This window comes from Pseudophryne corroboree, chromosome 11, assembly GCF_028390025.1.
Source record: "Pseudophryne corroboree isolate aPseCor3 chromosome 11, aPseCor3.hap2, whole genome shotgun sequence".
NCBI classification, from domain to species: Eukaryota; Metazoa; Chordata; class Amphibia; order Anura; family Myobatrachidae; genus Pseudophryne; species Pseudophryne corroboree.
Genome location: NC_086454.1, coordinates 332,520,209 through 332,547,201, shown reverse-complemented (window position 1 = coordinate 332,547,201; position 26,993 = coordinate 332,520,209). Strand labels below are relative to the sequence as shown.

Sequence of the window (26,993 nt, the reverse complement as noted above, 5' to 3'; positions counted from 1 at the left end):
TCCACAGTAGTAGTGCTCCTTATACACAATGTCCACAGTAGTAGTGCCCCTTATACACATAGTGCCCACAGTAATGCTGCTTACACATTATGCCACACAGACAGACACAGCACTATACTTACCTGAAGCCCCACTCCTGCGCCCACCGCCGTCCAATAGCTCTTCACGCGTGGCGTGACGTCATGACCGCTCTCCCTACACACGTTGCGGGAGCTGGAAGGCGGAGCTCAGGGGCGAGCTCCCACTGCAGGGGAGGAGCCACTGAGCGCTATGCGGTAAAATCTCTGTGGGTGCCTGGTAAATGGACAAGGCAGTGGCAGTACCTCTCCAGCCCAGCCCCTCCCTTGCTTTGCAGAGTCCACATACCACATCGTGCTGGCCCTGCACATGTATCTCACAGAAGACCCTGCTAAAACTGTAATTCATGAACTCATTATCTTCTGCACTGACTATTGCAATTCCCTTCTTAATGAGCTCCCCCCAGCCAGACTCTTATAGGCCCTACACACTGGCCGATTTTTTGAAAGATATGAACGATCTCGTTCATAAATGAACGAGAACTCGTTCATATCTTTCAGTGTGGAGACTCCAGCGATGAACGATGCGCGGCCCCACGCTCGTTCATCGCTGGTCTCCCGTCGGCTGTGCATGCAGGCCAATATGGACGATCTCGTCCATATTTGCCTGCACTTCAATGCAGCCGCGTGACGGGGGGAGTGAAGAAACTTCACTCCCCTCGTCACTGCCCCCCCGCCGCCGGGTCGCTCGTCGGCCGTATCCGCCGTCGGGCAGCTCGGCCAGTGAGTAGGGCCCTTTAGCCCTACACACTTTTTTGAACACAGCAGCTAGACTAACTGTCATCACTAATTTATCTTCTGCTGTTCCGCTCTGTCAGTCTCTACACTGGTTTCCTGCACTTTACCAAAGCCGATATAAAATACCTCTACTAACATACAAAGCCTTTAACAAAACTACACCGAACATACATTTCTTCACTTGTCTCAAAGTATCTCCTAACTCGAGCTACCCGCTCTGTATGAACTCTGCTTCCTATAGGGAAATGTAGCCTCCAATTTTTTTCGAGAAAACTCACTTCTTTAGACAACTTATCAAATTCTTCCTGATTACTACTGTAGCTCTCTACACGGTTCACTCACAACTTATATATATCCTCTTTCAATACTAAAGCAACCTTTGGAAACAGACAGCAACCTTGCTGTGTGGCTGGATTATATAAACATCAACTGCAATCTGGCCGGACCAATATGTAATGTGGATCTTAAACTCATCCATTTAACTCACAGGTTCTCAAACTCGGTCTTCAGGACCCCACACAGTGCATGTTTTGCAGGTCTCCTCACAGAATTGCAAGTGAAATAATTAGATCCACCTGTGGACCTTTTAAAATGTGTCAGTGAGTAATTAATACACCTGTGCACAGGGCCGGAGCTTCCACTAGGCAGCTTTAGTGCTGAAACACACTACCCGGCTTTTGCCGGCCGAGAAAAAGCCGGACGGCTTTTTCCCGTGCCGGCATTGTAGTTAACAGTGTGAGGGCTAGGGTGCCTTCACACTGCACGGCCCCGGCCCGGCTGCCGGGTTGCAGCCGGGTCTCACCACTGGAAGGGCTGAAACACACTACACGGTTTTTGCCGGCCGGGAAAAAGCCGGACGGCTTTTTCCCGTGCCGGCATTGTAGTTAACAGTGTGAGGGCTAGGGTGCCTTCACACTGCACGGCCCCGGCCCGGCTGCCGGGTTGCAGCCGGGTCTCACCACTGGAAGGTCCGGCGGCCGGGCGGCCGCCGGGCCGTCCTTGGAGCCAGTAAACCATGTGTGTGAAGGGGAGCTTTCACACACATCGGTTTTTACTGTAGCCGTGTATGATGCTGCGCATGCGCACAGCATCACACACGGCTAAAAGCCATCCTGTGTGACAGACACTGCCGGTTTCTCCCGGATGGCAAAAAGCCGGACAAAGTTTGTCCGGCTTTTTGCCATCCGGGAAAAACCGGAGTGTGTGTTACGGGCTGTAACACACACTCCGGCGCCTAGGGGCGCCGGGACCTGAAGGGGCGGCCTGTTACAGCTGCATGAAAAAGGTAGTGTGGTCCTACATCTCATAGCAGCCGCACTCCCCCTGGCCCTCGTATCTACAATAGCCGCAACTGCCAAGCTCCTGTATTGCAGCATCCAGCTCCACCTGGCACAGGCAGTAACTTTGACAGCTCCTGGAGTCCTGGCTGGAGGTGACATGCGGCGCTGCTCTTCATTCCAGGCTCTTTCACACACTACTCAGTCCCAACTCTGCACTGCAGTCTGCAGGTAAGGTGGCTGCACAGTGCACTCTCTGCATGTAATAAGAAAAGAGGGGGACAGCAGCAGTCGGGAGGGGGGGGGGGGGGCGGAGTGGAGTAGCTGGCATGCACACAGATGGTGTGGGGGTGATAGAACAGAAGACAGTTAAAAAAGTGTGGTGGGGGGGGGGGGGCAGCAAGAGCCCACACAGGCTGGGGAGATGGGGAGAGGGGAGCAGCCATACAACAGACGGGGTGGGGGGGAGCAACAGTATGCCTTTCTCCTGAAGGGCAGGTAGGGGGAAGGGGCAGTAGGCAGAAGTTTTGCCTAGGGTGCCGAGAGACCTTGCACCGGCCCTGCCTGTGCACCTGCTGGGATAGCTGCAAAACATGCACTGTGTGGGGTCCTGAGGACCGAGCTTGAGAACCACTGATCTAACTCATACTTGTAACCAGAGCCGGATTAAGACAATGGGGGGCCCGGGGCACTTAAGACAGAGGGGCCCCTGTTCAAGAGAAGGGGGGTGTCGGGGAGGGGGGGTGTCAGATCACATACCAGCCACAGCCATCAACTCCGCTCCCGTCCCCGGCAACCGCACACACAGCTGAGCGACGGCTCAGCTCTCCAATCATGTATGAGTGAAGCAGCCTGCCGCTCAGCCATTGGGGCAGCCTACTTCAGTCATACATTATTGGACAGCTGAGCCGTCGCTCAGCTGTCCTGTCTGTACGGCTGCAGTTCGGACGGGAGCGCAGCACCACAGATCGGATCGGAAGAGAGATCCGATCTGTGGTGTAGCAGGGGGCGGCCCTTTTGGAAAGGGGGGCCCGGGGTACGTATCCCCGGGACCCCCCCCCCTTCTTAATCCGGCTCTGCTTGTAACCCTCCCGGGAAGTTGTGGGAGACTCCTGATTTTTTGAGTAGACCCCAACACCCCCGCAAGAGTAGACCGATCTCCTACATCGCACCTTCTTCCTAACAAAGCCGACAGGATGGTGAGATGAAGTTGGGAAATTCGGATCCATGTATAGGGGGTGGGGCTAAATGATGGCAATTGCATCATTTAGACCCACCCCTCATGGCATTTTGATGTGTTGAGGGCGGGGCCATATGCCCTGGAGAGCCTGTCCTCGTCCCCAAATCTGTCAGCTGCATCTCCTCTCCAGGCTTCACCCGGAGAGAAGAACAACAGTGACAAGAATGATCTAACATGTTTCCTTGCAGTTTGTAAGTTTGCAGGCAGGGTCCTCTTACCTCTGTGTCTTGTTATTATTATCCAGTCTTGTTTGTTAATGTGTTTGTTCCCAGCTGTACAATACTGCAGATTATGCTGGCCTTATATAAATAATACTGTATAATAATAATAATAATTATTATTATTATTATAATAATGTTTCCCTTTAATTTTTTTTATTCTTTTTCAGTTTATCAGGAATTCGGTTTGAAACTGAAGCAATTGTTTGTCTAGCAAAAGTTCTTCCGCAAATGCCCCAATTAAAAGCTCTCAGGTAAGAAAGCATTTTTAATGTACTGTCACTCATATCCCAATAAAGACATTGGTGGTCATTCCGAGTTGATCGCTCGCTAGCTGTTTTTAGCAGCCGTGCAAACGCTATACCGCCTCCCACTGGGAGTGTATTTTAGCTTAGCAGAAGTGCGAACGAAAGGATCGCAGAGCGGCTACAAAATAATTTTGTGCAGTTTCCGAGTAGCTTCAGACCTACTCAGCGCTTGCGATCACTTCAGACTGTTCAGTTCCTGTTTTGACGTCCTGAACACGCCCTGCGTTCGCCCAGCCACGCCTGCGTTTTCCTTGGCACGCCTGCGTTTTTACGAACACTCCCTGAAAACGGTCAGTTGACACCCAGAAACGCCCTCTTCCTGTCAATCACTCTGCGGCCAGCAGTGCAACTGAAAAGCTTCGCTAGACCTTGTGTGAAAATACATCGTTCGTTGTAATAGTATGACGCGTGTGCGCATTGCGCCGCATACGCATGCGCAGAAGTGCCGTTTTTTTGCCTCATCGCTGCGCAGCGACCGAAAACAGCTAGCGATCAACTCGGAATGACCACCTTTGTCTGTAAAATGTAACAAGGTTTGATGTGGACAGAGCTAGTAGACCCTGTAGCTACCATCAGATTGCTCACAGTAGTACAGAGTATTTCTAGAGATGAGTTTTGTGATCCTGCTTCAAGTTCTATATCATGATGTCTATACATCCATATTTGTCTCTAATTGTAATGATCTTTTTATGGCAGACCAATCATTTTGCATTTGTAAAACAATAAATGCTTATATTGTCTGGGTGACCTATTGTCAAATTGGCCTAGTGCCATAGCCCTGTGCAATATAAAATACAAATAAACTAAGTTCAGCATTTATGAAGTGGACAGGGTAGCCATCGAATGTCTGCCTAGAACGTACCACATATGTGCTGAGATGCGTATGCTAAGTGCAAAATGCTCCTGCAAGTTCTTTTGTAATGCTGGTATCTTTATAAATAATAATATTAGTAGTAGTAGTAGTATTAGTAGTGTTATTATTAGTATTATGTGGGCAGAGGCAGACAAACAGGGATGACACAGAAGGGGGAGTCAGTAAGCAAGGACTATAGAGCAGAGGGTCAGGATGAGAGCTGGAAGGCTGTGATAAAGAAGTGGGCCCGTTGGAAGTGTTGTAGAAAGGTGGAGAGTCTGATAGAGGGAGAGAGTTTCAGTGGTAGGGAGCCGCACAGGCAAAATCCTGGAGGCGCAAGTGGGAGAAAGTACTCAATTAGAAGAGGAGGTGGCATTCATTTGTGAAGCGGAGAGGGTGGACGGGAGTGTGAAGGGAGATTAAGTCAGAGATGTAAATGGCGAGGATTAGGTGAGGGCTTTTTAAGTGTGTTTGAGAAGTTTGAATTTGGTTTTGAAGGGGAACCAGTCTAGGGCTTGTATGAGAGTGTAGGCAGACATAGCACGTTTGGAGAGGAAAATGAACTGGGCAGCAGCGCAGAGGTGAAGAGAGATGTGGGAGACAGGGAGGCCATATAAGAGAAGGTTACAATCGTCCAGTCTGGAGATGACCATTACGCAATGGTCTTAGTTGCCTCCAAGGTGGAAAGGTTCTCATCCTGTAGATATTGTTGATATGTAAATACCAGGACTACTAGGTTTGAAGAAGAGGGAGGAGTCAAAAATAACTCAAAGACAGCTAATTTGCATGCTAGAGGAAATGGTGGTGCAGTCAATAGATAATGAAATTGTTGCAGGTGAGATTATTCAGGAGGGTGGGAAGATTATCAGCAAGCTGATGAAGTCTAAGTGCTGGTACATCCAGGAGGAAATAGCAGAGACAAGATGGAGGTATGAGTGAGGAGAGTGGAGGAAGAATGAGGGGAGGAGAGGGAGATCTGAGTGCCATCAGTATAGAGATGATACTGGAGGCCAAAAGAGCTGATGAGCTCACATAAAAGGATGTTTAGAGGGAGACTATGAGAGGCCCAAGAACAGAACCTTGAGTTCTGTATAGAGATGAGCGCCTGAAATTTTTCGGGTTTTGTGTTTTGGTTTTGGGTTCGGTTCCGCGGCCGTGTTTTGGGTTCGAACGCGTTTTGGCAAAACCTCACCGAATTATTTTTGTCGGATTCGGGTGTGTTTTGGATTCGGGTGTTTTTTTCCAAAAACACTAAAAAACAGCTTAAATCATAGAATTTGGGGGTCATTTTGATCCCAAAGTATTATTAACCTCAAAAACCATAATTTACACTCATTTTCAGTCTATTCTGAATACCTCACACCTCACAATATTATTTTTAGTCCTAAAATTTGCACCGAGGTCGCTGTGTGAGTAAGATAAGCGACCCTAGTGGCCGACACAAACACCGGGCCCATCTAGGAGTGGCACTGCAGTGTCACGCAGGATGTCCCTTCCAAAAAACCCTCCCCAAACAGCACATGACGCAAAGAAAAAAAGAGGCGCAATGAGGTAGCTGTGTGAGTAAGATTAGCGACCCTAGTGGCCGACACAAACACCGGGCCCATCTAGGAGTGGCACTGCAGTGTCACGCAGGATGTCCCTTCCAAAAAACCCTCCCCAAACAGCACATGACGCAAAGAAAAAAAGAGGCGCAATGAGGTAGCTGTGTGAGTAAGATTAGCAACCCTAGTGGCCGACACAAACACCGGGCCCATCTAGGAGTGGCACTGCAGTGTCACGCAGGATGTCCCTTCCAAAAAACCCTCCCCAAACAGCACATGACGCAAAGAAAAAAAGAGGCGCAATGAGGTAGCTGACTGTGTGAGTAAGATTAGCGACCCTAGTGGCCGACACAAACACCGGGCCCATCTAGGAGTGGCACTGCAGTGTCACGCAGGATGTCCCTTCCAAAAAACCCTCCCCAATCAGCACATGATGCAAAGAAAAAGAAAAGAAAAAAGAGGTGCAAGATGGAATTGTCCTTGGGCCCTCCCACCCACCCTTATGTTGTATAAACAAAACAGGACATGCACACTTTAACCAACCCATCATTTCAGTGACAGGGTCTGCCACACGACTGTGACTGATATGACGGGTTGGTTTGGACCCCCCCCAAAAAAGAAGCAATTAATCTCTCCTTGCACAAACTGGCTCTACAGAGGCAAGATGTCCACCTCATCTTCACCCTCCGATATATCACCGTGTACATCCCCCTCCTCACAGATTATCAATTCGTCCCCACTGGAATCCACCATCTCAGCTCCCTGTGTACTTTGTGGAGGCAATTGCTGCTGGTCAATGTCTCCGCGGAGGAATTGATTATAATTCATTTTAATGAACATCATCTTCTCCACATTTTCTGGATGTAACCTCGTACGCCGATTGCTGACAAGGTGAGCGGCGGCACTAAACACTCTTTCGGAGTACACACTTGTGGGAGGGCAACTTAGGTAGAATAAAGCCAGTTTGTGCAAGGGCCTCCAAATTGCCTCTTTTTCCTGCCAGTATAAGTACGGACTGTGTGACGTGCCTACTTGGATGCGGTCACTCATATAATCCTCCACCATTCTATCAATGTTGAGAGAATCATATGCAGTGACAGTAGACGACATGTCCGTAATCGTTGTCAGGTCCTTCAGTCCGGACCAGATGTCAGCATCAGCAGTCGCTCCAGACTGCCCTGCATCACCGCCAGCGGGTGGGCTCGGAATTCTGAGCCTTTTCCTCGCACCCCCAGTTGCGGGAGAATGTGAAGGAGGAGATGTTGACAGGTCGCGTTCCGCTTGACTTGACAATTTTGTCACCAGCAGGTCTTTCAACCCCAGCAGACCTGTGTCTGCCGGAAAGAGAGATCCAAGGTAGGCTTTAAATCTAGGATCGAGCACGGTGGCCAAAATGTAGTGCTCTGATTTCAACAGATTGACCACCCGTGAATCCTTGTTAAGCGAATTAAGGGCTGCATCCACAAGTCCCACATGCCTAGCGGAATCGCTCCGTGTTAGCTCCTCCTTCAATGCCTCCAGCTTCTTCTGCAAAAGCCTGATGAGGGGAATGACCTGACTCAGGCTGGCAGTGTCTGAACTGACTTCACGTGTGGCAAGTTCAAAGGGCATCAGAACCTTGCACAACGTTGAAATCATTCTCCACTGCACTTGAGACAGGTGCATTCCACCTACTATATCGTGCTCAATTGTATAGGCTTGAATGGCCTTTTGCTGCTCCTCCAACCTCTGAAGCATATAGAGGGTTGAATTCCACCTCGTTACCACTTCTTGCTTCAGATGATGGCAGGGCAGGTTCAGTAGTTTTTGGTGGTGCTCCAGTTTTCTGTACGTGGTGCCTGTACGCCGAAAGTGTCCCGCAATTCTTCTGGCCACCGACAGCATCTCTTGCACGCCCCTGTCGTTTTTTAAAAAATTCTGCACCACCAAATTCAAGGTATGTGCAAAACATGGGACGTGCTGGAATTGGCCCAGATTTAATGCACACACAATATTGCTGGCGTTGTCCGATGCCACAAATCCACAGGAGAGTCCAATTGGGGTAAGCCATTCCGCGATGATCTTCCTCAGTTGCCGTAAGAGGTTTTCAGCTGTGTGCGTATTCTGGAAAGCGGTGATACAAAGCGTAGCCTGCCTAGGAAAGAGTTGGCGTTTGCGAGATGCTGCTACTGGTGCCGCCGCTGCTGTTCTTGCGGCGGGAGTCCATACATCTACCCAGTGGGCTGTCACAGTCATATAGTCCTGACCCTGCCCTGCTCCACTTGTCCACATGTCCGTGGTTAAGTGGACATTGGGTACAGCTGCATTTTTTAGGACACTGGTGACTCTTTTTCTGAGGTCTGTGTACATTTTCGGTATCGCCTGCCTAGAGAAATGGAACCTAGATGGTATTTGGTACCGGGGACACAGTACCTCCAACAAGTCTCTAGTTGGCTCTGCAGTAATGATGGATACCGGAACCACGTTTCTCACCACCCAGGATGCCAAGGCCTCAGTTATCCGCTTTGCAGTAGGATGACTGCTGTGATATTTCATCTTCCTCGCAAAGGACTGTTGAACAGTCAATTGCTTACTGGAAGTAGTACAAGTGGGCTTACGACTTCCCCTCTGGGATGACCATCGACTCCCAGCGGCAACAACAGCAGCGCCAGCAGCAGTAGGCGTTACACGCAAGGATGCATCGGAGGAATCCCAGGCAGGAGAGGACTCGTCAGACTTGCCAGTGACATGGCCTGCAGGACTATTGGCATTCCTGGGGAAGGAGGAAATTGACACTGAGGGAGTTGGTGGGGTGGTTTGCGTGAGCTTGGTTACAAGAGGAAGGGATTTACTGGTCAGTGGACTGCTTCTGCTGTCACCCAAAGTTTTTGAACTTGTCACTGACTTATTATGAATGCGCTGCAGGTGACGTATAAGGGAGGATGTTCCGAGGTGGTTAACGTCCTTACCCCTACTTATTACAGCTTGACAAAGGGAACACACGGCTTGACACCTGTTGTCCGCATTTCTGGTGAAATACCTCCACACCGAAGAGCTGATTTTTTTGGTATTTTCACCAGGCATGTCAACGGCCATATTCCTCCCACGGACAACAGGTGTCTCCCCGGGTGCCTGACTTAAACAAACCACCTCACCATCAGAATCCTCCTGGTCAATTTCCTCCCCAGCGCCAGCAACACCCATATCCTCCTCATCCTGGTGTACTTCAACACTGACATCTTCAATCTGACTATCAGGAACTGGACTGCGGGTGCTCCTTCCAGCACTTGCAGGGGGCGTGCAAATGGTGGAAGGCGCATGCTCTTCACGTCCAGTGTTGGGAAGGTCAGGCATCGCAACCGACACAATTGGACTCTCCTTGTGGATTTGGGATTTCAAAGAACGCACAGTTCTTTGCGGTGCTTTTGCCAGCTTGAGTCTTTTCAGTTTTCTAGCGAGAGGCTGAGTGCTTCCATCCTCATGTGAAGCTGAACCACTAGCCATGAACATAGGCCAGGGCCTCAGCCGTTCCTTGCCACTCCGTGTGGTAAATGGCATATTGGCAAGTTTACGCTTCTCCTCCGACAATTTTATTTTAGGTTTTGGAGTCCTTTTTTTACTGATATTTGGTGTTTTGGTTTTGACATGCTCTGTACTATGCCATTGGGCATCGGCCTTGGCAGACGACGTTGCTGGCATTTCATCGTCTCGGCCATGACTAGTGGCAGCAGCTTCAGCACGAGGTGGAAGTGGATCTTGATCTTTCCCTAATTTTGGAACCTCAACATTTTTGTTCTCCATATTTTAATAGGCACAACTAAAAGGCACCTCAGGTAAACAATGGAGATGGATGGATTGGATACTAGTATACAATTATGGACGGGCTGCCGAGTGCCGACACAGAGGTAGCCACAGCCGTGAACTACCGCACTGTACTGTGTCTGCTGCTAATATATAGACTGGTTGATAAAGAGATAGTATACTCGTAACTAGTATGTATGTATAAAGAAAGAAAAAAAAACCACGGTTAGGTGGTATATACAATTATGGACGGGCTGCCGAGTGCCGACACAGAGGTAGCCACAGCCGTGAACTACCGCACTGTACTGTGTCTGCTGCTAATATATAGACTGGTTGATAAAGAGATAGTATACTCGTAACTAGTATGTATGTATAAAGAAAGAAAAAAAAACCACGGTTAGGTGGTATATACAATTATGGACGGGCTGCCGAGTGCCGACACAGAGGTAGCCACAGCCGTGAACTACCGCACTGTACTGTGTCTGCTGCTAATATATAGACTGGTTGATAAAGAGATAGTATACTCGTAACTAGTATGTATGTATAAAGAAAGAAAAAAAAACCACGGTTAGGTGGTATATACAATTATGGACGGGCTGCCGAGTGCCGACACAGAGGTAGCCACAGCCGTGAACTACCGCACTGTACTGTGTCTGCTGCTAATATATAGACTGGTTGATAAAGAGATAGTATACTCGTAACTAGTATGTATGTATAAAGAAAGAAAAAAAAACCACGGTTAGGTGGTATATACAATTATGGACGGGCTGCCGAGTGCCGACACAGAGGTAGCCACAGCCGTGAACTACCGCACTGTACTGTGTCTGCTGCTAATATATAGACTGGTTGATAAAGAGATAGTATACTCGTAACTAGTATGTATGTATAAAGAAAAAAAAAAAAACCACGGTTAGGTGGTATATACAATTATGGACGGGCTGCCGAGTGCCGACACAGAGGTAGCCACAGCCGTGAACTACCGCACTGTACTGTGTCTGCTGCTAATATATAGACTGGTTGATAAAGAGATAGTATACTCGTAACTAGTATGTATGTATAAAGAAAGAAAAAAAAACCACGGTTAGGTGGTATATACAATTATGGACGGGCTGCCGAGTGCCGACACAGAGGTAGCCACAGCCGTGAACTACCGCACTGTACTGTGTCTGCTGCTAATATATAGACTGGTTGATAAAGAGATAGTATACTCGTAACTAGTATGTATGTATAAAGAAAGAAAAAAAAACCACGGTTAGGTGGTATATACAATTATGGACGGGCTGCCGAGTGCCGACACAGAGGTAGCCACAGCCGTGAACTACCGCACTGTACTGTGTCTGCTGCTAATATATAGACTGGTTGATAAAGAGATAGTATACTCGTAACTAGTATGTATGTATAAAGAAAGAAAAAAAAACCACGGTTAGGTGGTATATACAATTATGGACGGGCTGCCGAGTGCCGACACAGAGGTAGCCACAGCCGTGAACTACCGCACTGTACTGTGTCTGCTGCTAATATATAGACTGGTTGATAAAGAGATAGTATACTCGTAACTAGTATGTATGTATAAAGAAAGAAAAAAAAACCACGGTTAGGTGGTATATACAATTATGGACGGGCTGCCGAGTGCCGACACAGAGGTAGCCACAGCCGTGAACTACCGCACTGTACTGTGTCTGCTGCTAATATATAGACTGGTTGATAAAGAGATAGTATACTCGTAACTAGTATGTATGTATAAAGAAAGAAAAAAAAACCACGGTTAGGTGGTATATACAATTATGGACGGGCTGCCGAGTGCCGACACAGAGGTAGCCACAGCCGTGAACTACCGCACTGTACTGTGTCTGCTGCTAATATATAGACTGGTTGATAAAGAGATAGTATACTCGTAACTAGTATGTATGTATAAAGAAAGAAAAAAAAACCACGGTTAGGTGGTATATACAATTATGGACGGGCTGCCGAGTGCCGACACAGAGGTAGCCACAGCCGTGAACTACCGCACTGTACTGTGTCTGCTGCTAATATATAGACTGGTTGATAAAGAGATAGTATACTCGTAACTAGTATGTATGTATAAAGAAAGAAAAAAAAACCACGGTTAGGTGGTATATACAATTATGGACGGGCTGCCGAGTGCCGACACAGAGGTAGCCACAGCCGTGAACTACCGCACTGTACTGTGTCTGCTGCTAATATATAGACTGGTTGATAAAGAGATAGTATACTCGTAACTAGTATGTATGTATAAAGAAAGAAAAAAAAACCACGGTTAGGTCACTGGTATATACAATTATGGACGGGCTGCCGAGTGCCGACACAGAGGTAGCCACAGCCGTGAACTACCGCACTGTACTGTGTCTGCTGCTAATATAGACTGGTTGATAAAGAGATAGTATACTACTAATATTATATACTGGTGGTCAGGTCACTGGTCACTAGTCACACTGGCAGTGGCACTCCTGCAGCAAAAGTGTGCACTGTTTAATTTTAATATAATATTATGTACTCCTGGCTCCTGCTATAACCTATAACTGGCACTGCAGTAGTGCTCCCCAGTCTCCCCCACAATTATAAGCTGTGTGAGCTGAGCAGTCAGACAGATATATAATATATATAGATGATGCAGCACACTGGCCTGAGCCTGAGCAGTGCACACAGATATGGTATGTGACTGAGTCACTGTGTGCTGTGTATCGCTTTTTTCAGGCAGAGAACGGATTATAAATAAAAGTGGTGGTCACTGGTCACTATCAGCAAAACTCTGCACTGTACACTACTGAGTACTCCTAATGCTCCCCAAAATTAGTAAATCAAGTGTCTAAACGGAGAGGACGCCAGCCACGTCCTCTCCCTATCAATCTCAATGCACGTGTGAAAATGGCGGCGACGCGCGGCTCCTTATATAGAATCCGAGTCTCGCGATAGAATCCGAGCCTCGCGAGAATCCGACAGCGTCATGATGACGTTCGGGCGCGCTCGGGTTAACCGAGCAAGGCGGGAAGATCCGAGTCGCTCGGACCCGTGAAAAAAAACATGAAGTTCTGGCGGGTTCGGATTCAGAGAAACCGAACCCGCTCATCTCTAGTTCTGTAGACCTGTGTGCAACAGTAGTGTTTGACACCTACTGGTAGAGGAAGTGGGGGAGAAGTGGAGTCGTGAGAGGAGACAGAGAAAGAACAGTCAGAGATTGGAGAACAGTCAGGCGAGGGCAGTATCAGTCAGACCGAGGGAATGAAGGATTTGCAGAAGGTAACGATGGTCTACATTGTCAAAAGCAGCAGGGAGGTCAAGGAGAATGAGCAGATAATACTGGCCCTAGGATTTGGCAGCAAGGAGGTCATTGTTGTTGTCAAACAATTCCCAGTTGACACTGGTGATATATATATATATAGTTGTATACTATACTTGTTTCGTATTTATCAAGAATAACCGACTTACCTACCATTGAGTTCAGTGGCGCACCATGTGATGATATTAATTGAAACATTCATTACGTTGAATTTCTCCTATCGTGATGCAACATCAACTTATTGTTTTGGGTCTTTACATTTGGTAACTGACATCCGCATTTTTCAATTATCAAGATAAGGTGAGTGCTTTCTTAAGCTCTTTCGGTTCATCTCTATATGTATGGGGCTGGTGACCTCTGTAGTATAGCGGCTCCTGCATCCCTACATTGTGAACCCACTACGCATACCCACAAATATTATATTAAAAGAGTAATTATTTACATTTTACCTAAAGCAATATGCCAGAAAGCTCTTTGTCCCAATAACAGATGCTAGGCGTTTCTATAATGGGTGCAGTGTGTGCGGTGCACACGCGCCCCTAGGTCCAGGGGGAGCCCACACTGCACCCATATATTATACTTACCCCTCCAGAATCCTATGATGATGTGGCCGCCACGGCCATTTCCGAGTGATTTGCACATGTGCATTGGACATGTCCCCAGGAACAAGGTGTGAGTGCCATGTTCCTGGAGACCTATGCATACGCAGTAGACTCTGTCATTATGCCAAAGTCTACTAACTGCCGGAAAGGAGGGGGCCCGCAACGAAGGCTGCATGCAGGTCCCCTCCTCTCTTAAAACGCCCCTGAACAGATGCCTGGTACAATTAGTATTTTACCTAAAATAATATGCCAGTAGCACTTTGTCCCAATAACAGATGCATGGTGCAATTAGTATTTTACCTAAAATAATATGCCAGAGAGTGCTTTGACCCGATAACAGATGCCTGGTGCAATTAGCATTTTACCTAAAATAATATGCCAGAGAGCACTTTGTCCCAATAACAGATGCCTGGTGCAATTAGCATATTATCTAAAATAGTATGCCAGAGAGCACTTTGTCCCAATAACAGATGCCTGGTGCAATTAGTATTTTACCTAAAATAATATGCGAGAGAGCACTTTGTCCCAATAACAGATGCCTGGTGCAATTAGTATTTTACCTAAAATAATATGCGAGAGAACACTTTGTCCCAATAACAGATGCCTGGTGCAATTAGCATATTACCTAAAATAATATGCGAGAGAGCACTTTGACCCGATAACAGATGCCTGGTGCAATTAGTATTTTACCTAAAATAATATGCCAGAGAGCACTTTGTCCCAATAACATAAGCCTGGTGCAATTAGCATTTTACCTATAATAATATGCCAGAGAGCACTTTGACCCGATAACAGATGCCTGGTGCAATTAGCATTTTACCTAAAATAATATGCCAGTAGCACTTTGTCCCAATAACAGATGCCTGGTGCAATTAGCATTTTACCTATAATAATATGCCAGAGAGCACTTTGACCCGATAACAGATGCCTGGTGCAATTAGTATTTTACCTAAAATAATATGCCAGTAGCACTTTGTCCCAATAACAGATGCATGGTGCAATTAGCATTTTACCTAAAATAATATGCCAGAGAGCACTTTGTCCCAATAACAGATGCCTGGTGCAATTAGCATATTATCTAAAATAGTATGCCAGAGAGCACTTTGACCCAATAACAGATGCCTGGTGCAATTAGTATTTTACCTAAAATAATATGCCAGTAGCACTTTGTCCCAATAACAGATGCATGGTGCAATTAGCATTTTACCTAAAATAATATGCCAGAGAGCACTTAGTCCCAATAACAGATGCCTGGTGCAATTAGTATTTTACCTAAAATAATATGCCAGAAAGCACTTTGTCCCAATAACAGATGCCTGGTGCAATTAGCATTTTACCTAAAATAATATGCCAGAGAGCACTTTGTCCCAATAACAGATGCATGGTGCAATTAGTATTTTACCTAAAATAGTATGCCAGAGAGCACTTTGTCCCAATAACAGATGCATGGTGCAATTAGTATTTTACCTAAAATAGTATGCCAGAGAGCACTTTGTCCCAATAACAGATGCATGGTGCATTTAGTATTTTACCTAAAATAATATGCCAGAGAGCACTTTGACCCGATAACAGATGCCTGGTGCAATTAGTATTTTACCTAAAATAATATGCGAGAGAGCACTTTGACCCGATAACAGATGCCTGGTGCAATTAGTATTTTACCTAAAATAGTATGCCAGAGAGCACTTTGTCCCAATAACAGATGCATGGTGCATTTAGTATTTTACCTAAAATAATATGCCAGAGAGCACTTTGACCCGATAACAGATGCCTGGTGCAATTAGTATTTTACCTAAAATAATATGCGAGAGAGCACTTTGACCCGATAACAGATGCCTGGTGCAATTAGTATTTTACCTAAAATAGTATGCCAGAGAGCACTTTGTCCCAATAACAGATGCCTGGTGCAATTAGTATTTTACCTAAAATAGTATGCCAGAGAGCACTTTGTCCCAATAACAGATGCCTGGTGCAATTAGTATTTTACCTAAAATAATATGCCAGAGAGCACTTTGTCCCAATAACAGATGCATGGTGCATTTAGTATTTTACCTAAAATAATATGCGAGAGAGCACTTTGACCCGATAACAGATGCCTGGTGCAATTAGTATTTTACCTAAAATAGTATGCCAGAGAGCACTTTGTCCCAATAACAGATGCATGGTGCATTTAGTATTTTACCTAAAATAATATGCCAGAGAGCACTTTGACCCGATAACAGATGCCTGGTGCAATTAGTATTTTACCTAAAATAATATGCGAGAGAGCACTTTGACCCGATAACAGATGCCTGGTGCAATTAGTATTTTACCTAAAATAGTATGCCAGAGAGCACTTTGTCCCAATAACAGATGCCTGGTGCAATTAGTATTTTACCTAAAATAGTATGCCAGAGAGCACTTTGTCCCAATAACAGATGCCTGGTGCAATTAGTATTTTACCTAAAATAATATGCCAGAGAGCACTTTGTCCCAATAACAGATGCATGGTGCATTTAGTATTTTACCTAAAATAATATGCCAGAGAGCACTTTGACCCGATAACAGATGCCTGGTGCAATTAGTATTTTACCTAAAATAATATGCGAGAGAACACTTTGTCCCAATAACAGATGCCTGGTGCAATTAGCATATTACCTAAAATAATATGCGAGAGAGCACTTTGACCCGATAACAGATGCCTGGTGCAATTAGTATTTTACCTAAAATAATATGCCAGAGAGCACTTTGTCCCAATAACATAAGCCTGGTGCAATTAGCATTTTACCTATAATAATATGCCAGAGAGCACTTTGACCCGATAACAGATGCCTGGTGCAATTGGCATTTTACCTAAAATAATATGCCAGTAGCACTTTGTCCCAATAACAGATGCATGGTGCAATTAGTATTTTACCTAAAATAATATGCCAGTAGCACTTTGTCCCAATAACAGATGCATGGTGCAATTAGTATTTTACCTAAAATAATATGCCAGAGAGCACTTTGTCCCAATAACAGATGCCTGGTGCAATTAGTATTTTACCTAAAATAATATGCCAGTAGCACTTTGTCCCAATAACAGATGCATGGTGCAATTAGCATTTTACCTAAAATAATATGCCAGAGAGCACTTTGTCCCAATAACAGATGCCTGGTGCAATTAGCATATTATCTAAAATAGTATGCCAGAGAGCACTTTGACCCAATAACAGATGCCTGGTGCAATTAGTATTTTACCTAAAATAATATGCCAGTAGCACTTTGTCCCAATAACAGATGCATGGTGCAATTAGCATTTTACCTAAAATAATATGCCAGAGAGCACTTAGTCCCAATAACAGATGCCTGGTGCAATTAGTATTTTACCTAAAATAATATGCCAGAGAGCACTTTGTCCCAATAACAGATGCCTGGTGCAATTAGCATTTTACCTAAAATAATATGCGAGAGAGCACTTTGTCCCAATAACAGATGCATGGTGCAATTAGTATTTTACCTAAAATAGTATGCCAGAGAGCACTTTGTCCCAATAACAGATGCATGGTGCATTTAGTATTTTACCTAAAATAATATGCCAGAGAGCACTTTGACCCGATAACAGATGCCTGGTGCAATTAGCATTTTACCTAAAATAATATGCGAGAGAGCACTTTGACCCGATAACAGATGCCTGGTGCAATTAGTATTTTACCTAAAATAGTATGCCAGAGAGCAATGTGTCCCAATAACAGATGCCTGGTGCAATTAGTATTTTACCTAAAATAATATGCCAGAGAGCACTTTGTCCCAATAACATAAGCCTGGTGCAATTAGCATTTTACCTAAAATAATATGCCAGAGAGCACTGTGTCCCAATAACAGATGCCTGGTGCAATTAGTATTTTACCTAAAATAGTATGCCAGAGAGCACTTTGTCCCAATAACAGATGCCTGGTGCAATTAGTATTTTACCTAAAATAATATGCCAGAGAGCACTTTGTCCCAATAACAGATGCATGGTGCATTTAGTATTTTACCTAAAATAATATGCCAGAGAGCACTTTGTCCCAATAACATAAGCCTGGTGCAATTAGCATTTTACCTAAAATAATATGCCAGAGAGCACTTTGTCCCAATAACAGATGCCTGGTGCAGTTAATACGTTACCTAACATAGTATGCCAGAAAGTGCTTTCTCCCAATAACTACAGTTGAAACGATCCCTGTGCATACAGTATATTCATTTCTAGAAATATTGTTGGTATACGGCTGCTATTAATTAGCGTGAGCACATTGCATCCATTTCTGTGATTATTGTATTATCCTTTCTACAATTGGGCTCTTAGTTACCCCTTGTGTACAATAATGGAACTAAGTCCCACTCTAGGGCAGCTTATGCAACCCACACACTTCCTAGCAGCTCGCCCCTGTCAGCTGCTGTTTGTTTCATGGGCTCGTAGTCCTGGGGCATCTGATGACATCACCAGCGAGGCGTATACACAGCCAGACACTGACAGGTTGCTATAGCAACTTCCTTTTTAGCAGCAAGTGAAAAGAACATTTTATTTTGTTAGCTGTGCATGCCAGAGCTAATATCCTGTGTGCTGACCTATGTTTTTGCCAAGTGCCGACTGCACCCAGCACTAAGCTTCTGTCATCGTGACTTTAATGTTTCACTGGGAATAATACTGCACAGCATTGCAGCCATGTGGATTACGGTATTATATAGTGTGCAGTGTTACAGAATTTGTGCAAATATGTCTATTAGTCCTGCATACGCACAACATGCGGTTATATACAGAGAGCCATCTGTGCTCTGAGCATCACGAAGCGAGTCCTGAACAATTGTTTATTTAACAAGCAGTGCGTACACCTGAATCAATGGAAGTGTGCGTCCAGTCAGTATTATAAAGTACTCAGATGCCTCCATTTATTACACACAAAATGGGCACAATCCCAGACCCCTAAGCTTTAGTGAAAGATAAAGTAGCAGCCAATCAGCTCTTAACTGCCATATTACAGGCTGTGTTTGAATAATGACAGGAGCTGATTGGTTGGTAAGTTTTCAATACCTCCCACTTGTCCCGATTCCAGTGGGAGAGTCCCGCTAGTCTGAGAAAGCAGCAAGTGATCCCTGAATGCGTAAACAGTGCAGGGGTGTGAGCCAGGGGGCTGCTCAGGGAGCGCAGGGTATGCCCCCAAAATAACGAAAACGGCGGGATATGCCACTAGGCCCCACCCACCCAGCCTAGACCACACCTCCTTTTTGGACATGCATGCCTGCGTTGCGCAAGGATCCTGAATTCAAGTCACCAAAAGTTGGGAGGTATGGTTTATCTCTCTCCACTTTATCGCTCTCCAAGGCTTAGTAAATAGGGGATGTATTCATGGGACCTCCCTCAACATCCCTCCCCCTCACTATCCCAAAGGTCGGCATGCCGACCAACAGGGACTATTTCCACTCGTGTGTGTCCACAACACCCATAGCGTGGCGAGCGTAGCGAGCCCGCAAGGGGCTTGCTGCATTCGCCCCCCCAACTCGGCGGGATTCTGCTGCCGGGATCCAGGCGTCGGTATGCTGACCGCCGGTCAGCCATACCACACCTAGTAAATGGACCTCATTTTAAGCACACGTGGGCGGGATGTAATAAAGCAAAAATGCGGTAAAACCCCTGAAAACGGGGGTTTTACCGCATTTTCATATTTACTTAACACCCTACCGCCGCGTTTTCGGCATCCAGGGTATCGCCATCTCTGGATGGCGATACCCTATAGAAGCCTATGGGATTCTTTTCGCCGACCACCGCAACCCGCCGACACCCGCCGCAGACGCCAACCCCCCTCCCCCCCCCCCCGGCTTACCTTCCTTCAGGCTGCCCTGGACCCGGAAGGTAGTCTCCTCCTCCCCCTAGCAACGCAGCCGGACGTCCTTCCGGCTGCAGGGGGGAGGAGGAGGTGCCGGGGGCAGCCTGCTGCTGCTACCCTGCATCTAGCCAGTGTGGGGACCCCTGGGAGGTGACGGAGACCCCCCGCAGACCACCTAACAGGTATCGCGGGGGGGCTCCGTCACCGCATTGCGATATTGATCGCATATGTTAGTACATATGCGATCAACATCGCTGCGGTAACCGGCAAGGGGCGGCGATGTATGTTAATACATCCCGCCCACGGTGAGATAAATCTGTAAGATTGACTATATAGTCAAAATCTTAAGGAAAGTTAGTGCACATCTCAAGGTGTTAGGCAGCTTGTGATACCGATTTGATCCCAATGCACGCTCCCGTGGGGTCAGTATCGCAAGGCTAGATAGACTAATATAGGCACTTAGTCAAAATCGTACATAGGGCCTAATTCAGACCTTATTGCAGCAGTAAATTTGTTAGCTAATGGGCAAAACCATGGCCCTCATTCCGAGTTGTTCGCTCGCAAGCTGCTTTTAGCAGCATTGCACACGCTAAGCCGCCGCCTACTGGGAGTGAATCTTAGCTTATCAAAATTGCGAACGAAAGATTTTTAAAATTGCGATTAGACCTCTCTTAGCAGTTTCTGAGTAGCTCCAGACTTACTCGGCATCTGCGATCAGTTCAGTCCGTTTCGTTCCTGGTTTGACGTCACAAACACACCCAGCGTTCGCCCAGACACTCCCCCGTTTCTCCAGCCACTCCCGCATTTTTTCCAGAAACGGTAGCGTTTTTTCCGCACACACCCATAAAACGGCCTGTTTCCGCCCAGAAACACCCACTTCCTGTCAATCACATTACGATCACCAGAACGATGAAAAAACCGTGAGTAAAATACCTAACTGCATAGCATATTTACTTGGTGCAGTCGCAGTGCGGACATTGCGCATGCGCAGTTAGCGGAAAATCGCTGCGATGCGAAGAAAAATACTGAGCGAACAACTCGGAATGACCCCCCATGTGCACTGCAGGGGAGGCAGATATAACATGTGCAGAGAGAGTTAGATTTGGGTGGGTTATATTGTTTCTGTGCAGGGTAAATACTGCTTTATTTTTACACTGCAATTTAGATTTCAGTTTGAACACACCCCACCCAAATCTAACTCTCTGAACGGCGCTGTAGACTCTGGCACTATGCCGGAGTGTACTGCGCATGCGCAGGACTACGGAAACATGGCGCCCATTTTAGCAACGATTTCCGGCGTGACCACAGCGCCCGGTGCTGGACTCCAGAATGGTAAGTATTAAAATAGGTGCAGTGTGTGCGGTGTGGGCCGCCCTGGACCCAGTGGCCCATGTGCAACGCACACATTGCATCCATTATAGAAATGGTTTGGCTGCGTGAGGGGTTGGGGCAGGGTCATATTATCCATATCTTCGACGAAACTGAAGCCTAAGGGACCAACAGGTATATTTTTGCTGAGACACTGTTACCTGCACCCTAAGGCTCCAAGAGTTAAAGGTTAGTCTGCGCTGTAGCAACGCACACTCGTAGTCAGCTGATGTTTGTTTTGAGGCGCTTCCAAACATCAGCTGTAGTGTGGTGAGAGATTGAACTGCCGGAATGGGCCCCAAATACCTGAAAGCCTAGGGCCCGGCCATTGTTTAATACGGCCCTGGGTTAGGTTTAGGGTTAGGCTGTGGGTGTGGGTATGGTTAGGGTGCAGTGGGGAGGGCTAGGCTGCAGTGAGGAGGGCTAGGCTGTGGTGGGGAGGGTTAGGGTGCAGTGGGGAGGGTTAGGGTGCAGTGGGGAGGGTTAGGGTGCATTGGGGAGGGTTAGGCTTAGGCTGCGGGTGGGGGTATGGTTAGGGTGCAGTGGGGAGGGTTAGGGTGCAGTGGGGAGGGTTAGGCTGCAGTGGGGAGGGCTAGGCTGCAGTGGGGAGGGTTAGGGTGCAGTGGGGAGGGTTAGGCTGCAGTGGGGAGGGTTAGGGTTAGGCTGCGGGTGGGGGTATGGTTAGGCTGCAGTGGGGAGGGTTAGGCTGCAGTGGGGAGGGTTAGGCTGCAGTGGGGAGGGTTCGGGTTAGGCTGTGGGTGGGGGTATGGTTAGGCTGCAGTGGGGAGGGTTAGGGTGCAGTGGGGAGGGTTAGGCTGCAGTTGGAAGGTTTAGGGTGCAGTGGGGAGGGTTAGGGTTAGGCTGCGGGTGGGGGTATGGTTAGGGTGCAGTGGGCAGGGTTAGGGTGCAGTGGGGAGGGTTAGGCTGCAGTGGGGAGGGTTAGGGTTAGGCTGCGGGTGGGGGTATGGTTAGGGTGCAGTGGGCAGGGTTAGGGTGCAGTGGGGAGGGTTAGGCTGCAGTGGGGAGGGTTAGGGTTAGGCTGCGGGTGGGGGTATGGTTAGGCTGCAGTGGGGAGGGTTAGGCTGCAGTGGGGAGGGTTAGGGTTAGGCTGCGGGTGGGGGTATGGTTAGGGTGCAGTGGGGAGGGTTAGGGTGCAGTGGGGAGGGTTAGGCTGCAGTGGGGAGGGTTAGGGTGCAGTGGGGAGGGTAAGGCTGCAGTGGGGAGGGTTAGGCTGCGGGTGGGGGTATGGTTAGGGTGCAGTGTTGAGGGTTAGGCTGCAGTGGGGAGGGTTAGGGTTAGGCTGCGGGTGGGGGTATGGTTAGGCTGCAGTGGGGATGGTTAGGGTTAAGCTGCGGGTGGGGGTATGGTTAGGCTGCAGTGGGGAGGGTTAGGGTGCAGTGGGGAGGGTTAGGGTTAGGCTGCGGGTGGGGGTATGGTTAGGCTGCAGTGGGGAGGGTTCGGGTGCAGTGGGGAGGGTTCGGGTGCAGTGGGGAGGGTTAGGGTTAGGCTGCGGGTGGGGGTATGGTTAGGCTGCAGAGGGGAGGGTTAGGGTGCAGTGGGGAGGGTTAGGCTGCAGTGGGGAGGGTTAGGGTTAGGCTGCAGTGGGGAGGGTTAGGGTTAGGCTGCGGGTGGGGGTATGGTTAGGCTGCAGTGGGGAGGGTTAGGGTGCAGTGGGGAGGGTTAGGCTGCAGTGGGGAGGGTTAGGGTTAGGCTGCAGTGGGGAGGGTTAGGGTTAGGCTGCGGGTGGGGGTATGGTTAGGCTGCAGTGGGGAGGGTTAGGGTGCAGTGGGGAGGGTTAGGGTGCAGGAGCGGTGAGTTAGGTTTAAAAAACTCACCGGGAACCATTGGGATTGTGAATGTCGGTATGCCGCTGTCGGTATTCAACTGCCGAGATTGTGTGTGTGTACAACATAGAAAAGTGGGCCTGATTCAGAGATGGAGTCAGTGAGATTTTTTGTCACTGCACATGCACTGGGGTTGCACTGCACATGTGCAGCGATGGTGGTAGCAGAAAAGGCTTTATTCCGGGACCATATGTGGGAGATAATGGAAAAGAGGCGGCTGAAACACAGGCGTGTTGTGACTAGAGATGAGCGGGTTCGGTTTCTCTGAATCCGAACCCGCCAGAACTTCATGTTTTTTTTCACGGGTCCGAGCGACTCGGATCTTCCCGCCTTGCTCGGTTAACCCGAGCGCGCCCGAACGTCATCATGACGCTGTCGGATTCTCGCGAGGCTCGGATTCTATCGCGAGACTCGGATTCTATATAAGGAGCCGCGCGTCGCCGCCATTTTCACACGTGCATTGAGATTGATAGGGAGAGGACGTGGCTGGCGTCCTCTCCGTTTAGAATTAGAATAGATTAGAGAGACACTTGATTTACTAATTTTGGGGAGCATTAGGAGTACTCAGTAGTGTACAGTGCAGAGTTTTGCTGATAGTGACCAGTGACCACCACTTTTATTTATAATCCGTTCTCTGCCTGAAAAAAGCGATACACAGCACACAGTGACTCAGTCACATACCATATCTGTGTGCACTGCTCAGGCTCAGGCCAGTGTGCTGCATCATCTATTATCTATATATAATATTATATATATCTGTCTGACTGCTCAGCTCACACAGCTTATAATTGTGGGGGAGACTGGGGAGCACTACTGCAGTGCCAGTTATAGGTTATAGCAGGAGCCAGGAGTACATAATATAATCCGTTCTCTGCCTGAAAAAAGCGATACACAGCACACAGTGACTCAGTCACATACCATATCTGTGTGCACTGCTCAGGCTCAGGCCAGTGTGCTGCATCATCTATTATCTATATATAATATTATATATATCTGTCTGACTGCTCAGCTCACACAGCTTATAATTGTGGGGGAGACTGGGGAGCACTACTGCAGTGCCAGTTATAGGTTATAGCAGGAGCCAGGAGTACATAATATATTATATAGTGAGTGACCACCAGACACACAGTGCAGTTTATTTAATATATCCGTTCTCTGCCTGAAAAAAGCGATACACACAGTGACTCAGTCAGTCACATACCATATCTGTGTGCACTGCTCAGGCTCAGGCCAGTGTGCTGCATCATCTATATATATTATATATCTGTCTGACTGCTCAGCTCACACAGCTTATAATTGTGGGGGAGACTGGGGAGCACTACTGCAGTGCCAGTTATAGGTTATAGCAGGAGCCAGGAGTACATAATATTATATTAAAATTAAACAGTGCACACTTTTGCTGCAGGAGTGCCACTGCCAGTGTGACTAGTGACCAGTGACCTGACCACCAGTAAATAATATTAGTAGTATACTATCTCTTTATCAACCAGTCTATATTAGCAGCAGACACAGTACAGTGCGGTAGTTCACGGCTGTGGCTACCTCTGTGTCGGCACTCGGCAGCCCGTCCATAATTGTATATACCACCTAACCGTGGTTTTTTTTTCTTTCTTTATACATACATACTAGTTACGAGTATACTATCTCTTTATCAACCAGTCTATATATTAGCAGCAGACACAGTACAGTGCGGTAGTTCACGGCTGTGGCTACCTCTGTGTCGGCACTCGGCAGCCCGTCCATAATTGTATATACCACCTAACCGTGGTTTTTTTTTCTTTCTTTATACATACATACTAGTTACGAGTATACTATCTCTTTATCAACCAGTCTATATATTAGCAGCAGACACAGTACAGTGCGGTAGTTCACGGCTGTGGCTACCTCTGTGTCGGCACTCGGCAGCCCGTCCATAATTGTATATACCACCTAACCGTGGTTTTTTTTTCATTCTTTATACATACATACTAGTTACGAGTATACTATCTCTTTATCAACCAGTCTATATTAGCAGCAGACACAGTACAGTGCGGTAGTTCACGGCTGTGGCTACCTCTGTGTCGGCACTCGGCAGCCCGTCCATAATTGTATATACCACCTAACCGTGGTTTTTTTTTCTTTCTTTATACATACATACTAGTTACGAGTATACTATCTCTTTATCAACCAGTCTATATATTAGCAGCAGACACAGTACAGTGCGGTAGTTCACGGCTGTGGCTACCTCTGTGTCGGCACTCGGCAGCCCGTCCATAATTGTATATACCACCTAACCGTGGTTTTTTTTTCTTTCTTTATACATACATACTAGTTACGAGTATACTATCTCTTTATCAACCAGTCTATATATTAGCAGCAGACACAGTACAGTGCGGTAGTTCACGGCTGTGGCTACCTCTGTGTCGGCACTCGGCAGCCCGTCCATAATTGTATATACCACCTAACCGTGTTTTTTTTTTCTTTCTTTATACATACATACTAGTTACGAGTATACTATCTCTTTATCAACCAGTCTATATATTAGCAGCAGACACAGTACAGTGCGGTAGTTCACGGCTGTGGCTACCTCTGTGTCGGCACTCGGCAGCCCGTCCATAATTGTATATACCACCTAACCGTGGTTTTTTTTTCTTTCTTTATACATACATACTAGTTACGAGTATACTATCTCTTTATCAACCAGTCTATATATTAGCAGCAGACACAGTACAGTGCGGTAGTTCACGGCTGTGGCTACCTCTGTGTCGGCACTCGGCAGCCCGTCCATAATTGTATATACCACCTAACCGTGGTTTTTTTTTCTTTCTTTATACATACATACTAGTTACGAGTATACTATCTCTTTATCAACCAGTCTATATATTAGCAGCAGACACAGTACAGTGCGGTAGTTCACGGCTGTGGCTACCTCTGTGTCGGCACTCGGCAGCCCGTCCATAATTGTATATACCACCTAACCGTGGTTTTTTTTTCTTTCTTTATACATACATACTAGTTACGAGTATACTATCTCTTTATCAACCAGTCTATATTAGCAGCAGACACAGTACAGTGCGGTAGTTCACGGCTGTGGCTACCTCTGTGTCGGCACTCGGCAGCCCGTCCATAATTGTATACTAGTATCCAATCCATCCATCTCCATTGTTTACCTGAGGTGCCTTTTAGTTGTGCCTATTAAAATATGGAGAACAAAAATGTTGAGGTTCCAAAATTAGGGAAAGATCAAGATCCACTTCCACCTCGTGCTGAAGCTGCTGCCACTAGTCATGGCCGAGACGATGAAATGCCAGCAACGTCGTCTGCCAAGGCCGATGCCCAATGGCATAGTACAGAGCATGTCAAAACCAAAACACCAAATATCAGTAAAAAAAGGACTCCAAAACCTAAAATAAAATTGTCGGAGGAGAAGCGTAAACTTGCCAATATGCCATTTACCACACGGAGTGGCAAGGAACGGCTGAGGCCCTGGCCTATGTTCATGGCTAGTGGTTCAGCTTCACATGAGGATGGAAGCACTCAGCCTCTCGCTAGAAAACTGAAAAGACTCAAGCTGGCAAAAGGCAAAGCACCGCAAAGAACTGTGCGTTCTTTGAAATCCCAAATCCACAAGGAGAGTCCAATTGTGTCGGTTGCGATGCCTGACCTTCCCAACACTGGACGTGAAGAGCATGCGCCTTCCACCATTTGCACGCCCCCTGCAAGTGCTGGAAGGAGCACCCGCAGTCCAGTTCCTGATAGTCAGATTGAAGATGTCAGTGTTGAAGTACACCAGGATGAGGAGGATATGGGTGTTGCTGGCGCTGGGGAGGAAATTGACCAGGAGGATTCTGATGGTGAGGTGGTTTGTTTAAGTCAGGCACCCGGGGAGACACCTGTTGTCCGTGGGAGGAATATGGCCGTTGACATGCCAGGTGAAAATACCAAAAAAATCAGCTCTTCGGTGTGGAGGTATTTCACCAGAAATGCGGACAACAGGTGTCAAGCCGTGTGTTCCCTTTGTCAAGCTGTAATAAGTAGGGGT

At 47.1% G+C, this 26,993-nt stretch overlaps 1 protein-coding gene across 5 annotated transcripts in view; it reads left to right on the top strand.

The window, feature by feature from the left end:
• NLRC5 (NLR family CARD domain containing 5) overlaps positions 1-26,993 on the top strand; it is a 253,349-nt gene that overhangs the window by 157,161 nt on the left and 69,195 nt on the right. For all 5 annotated transcript variants that reach the window (XM_063945766.1, XM_063945765.1, XM_063945768.1 and 2 more), the window contains exon 39: positions 3,721-3,804. In XM_063945766.1, the coding sequence (XP_063801836.1) occupies positions 3,721-3,804 (84 nt within the window). The remainder of the gene's footprint in view (positions 1-3,720; positions 3,805-26,993) is intronic.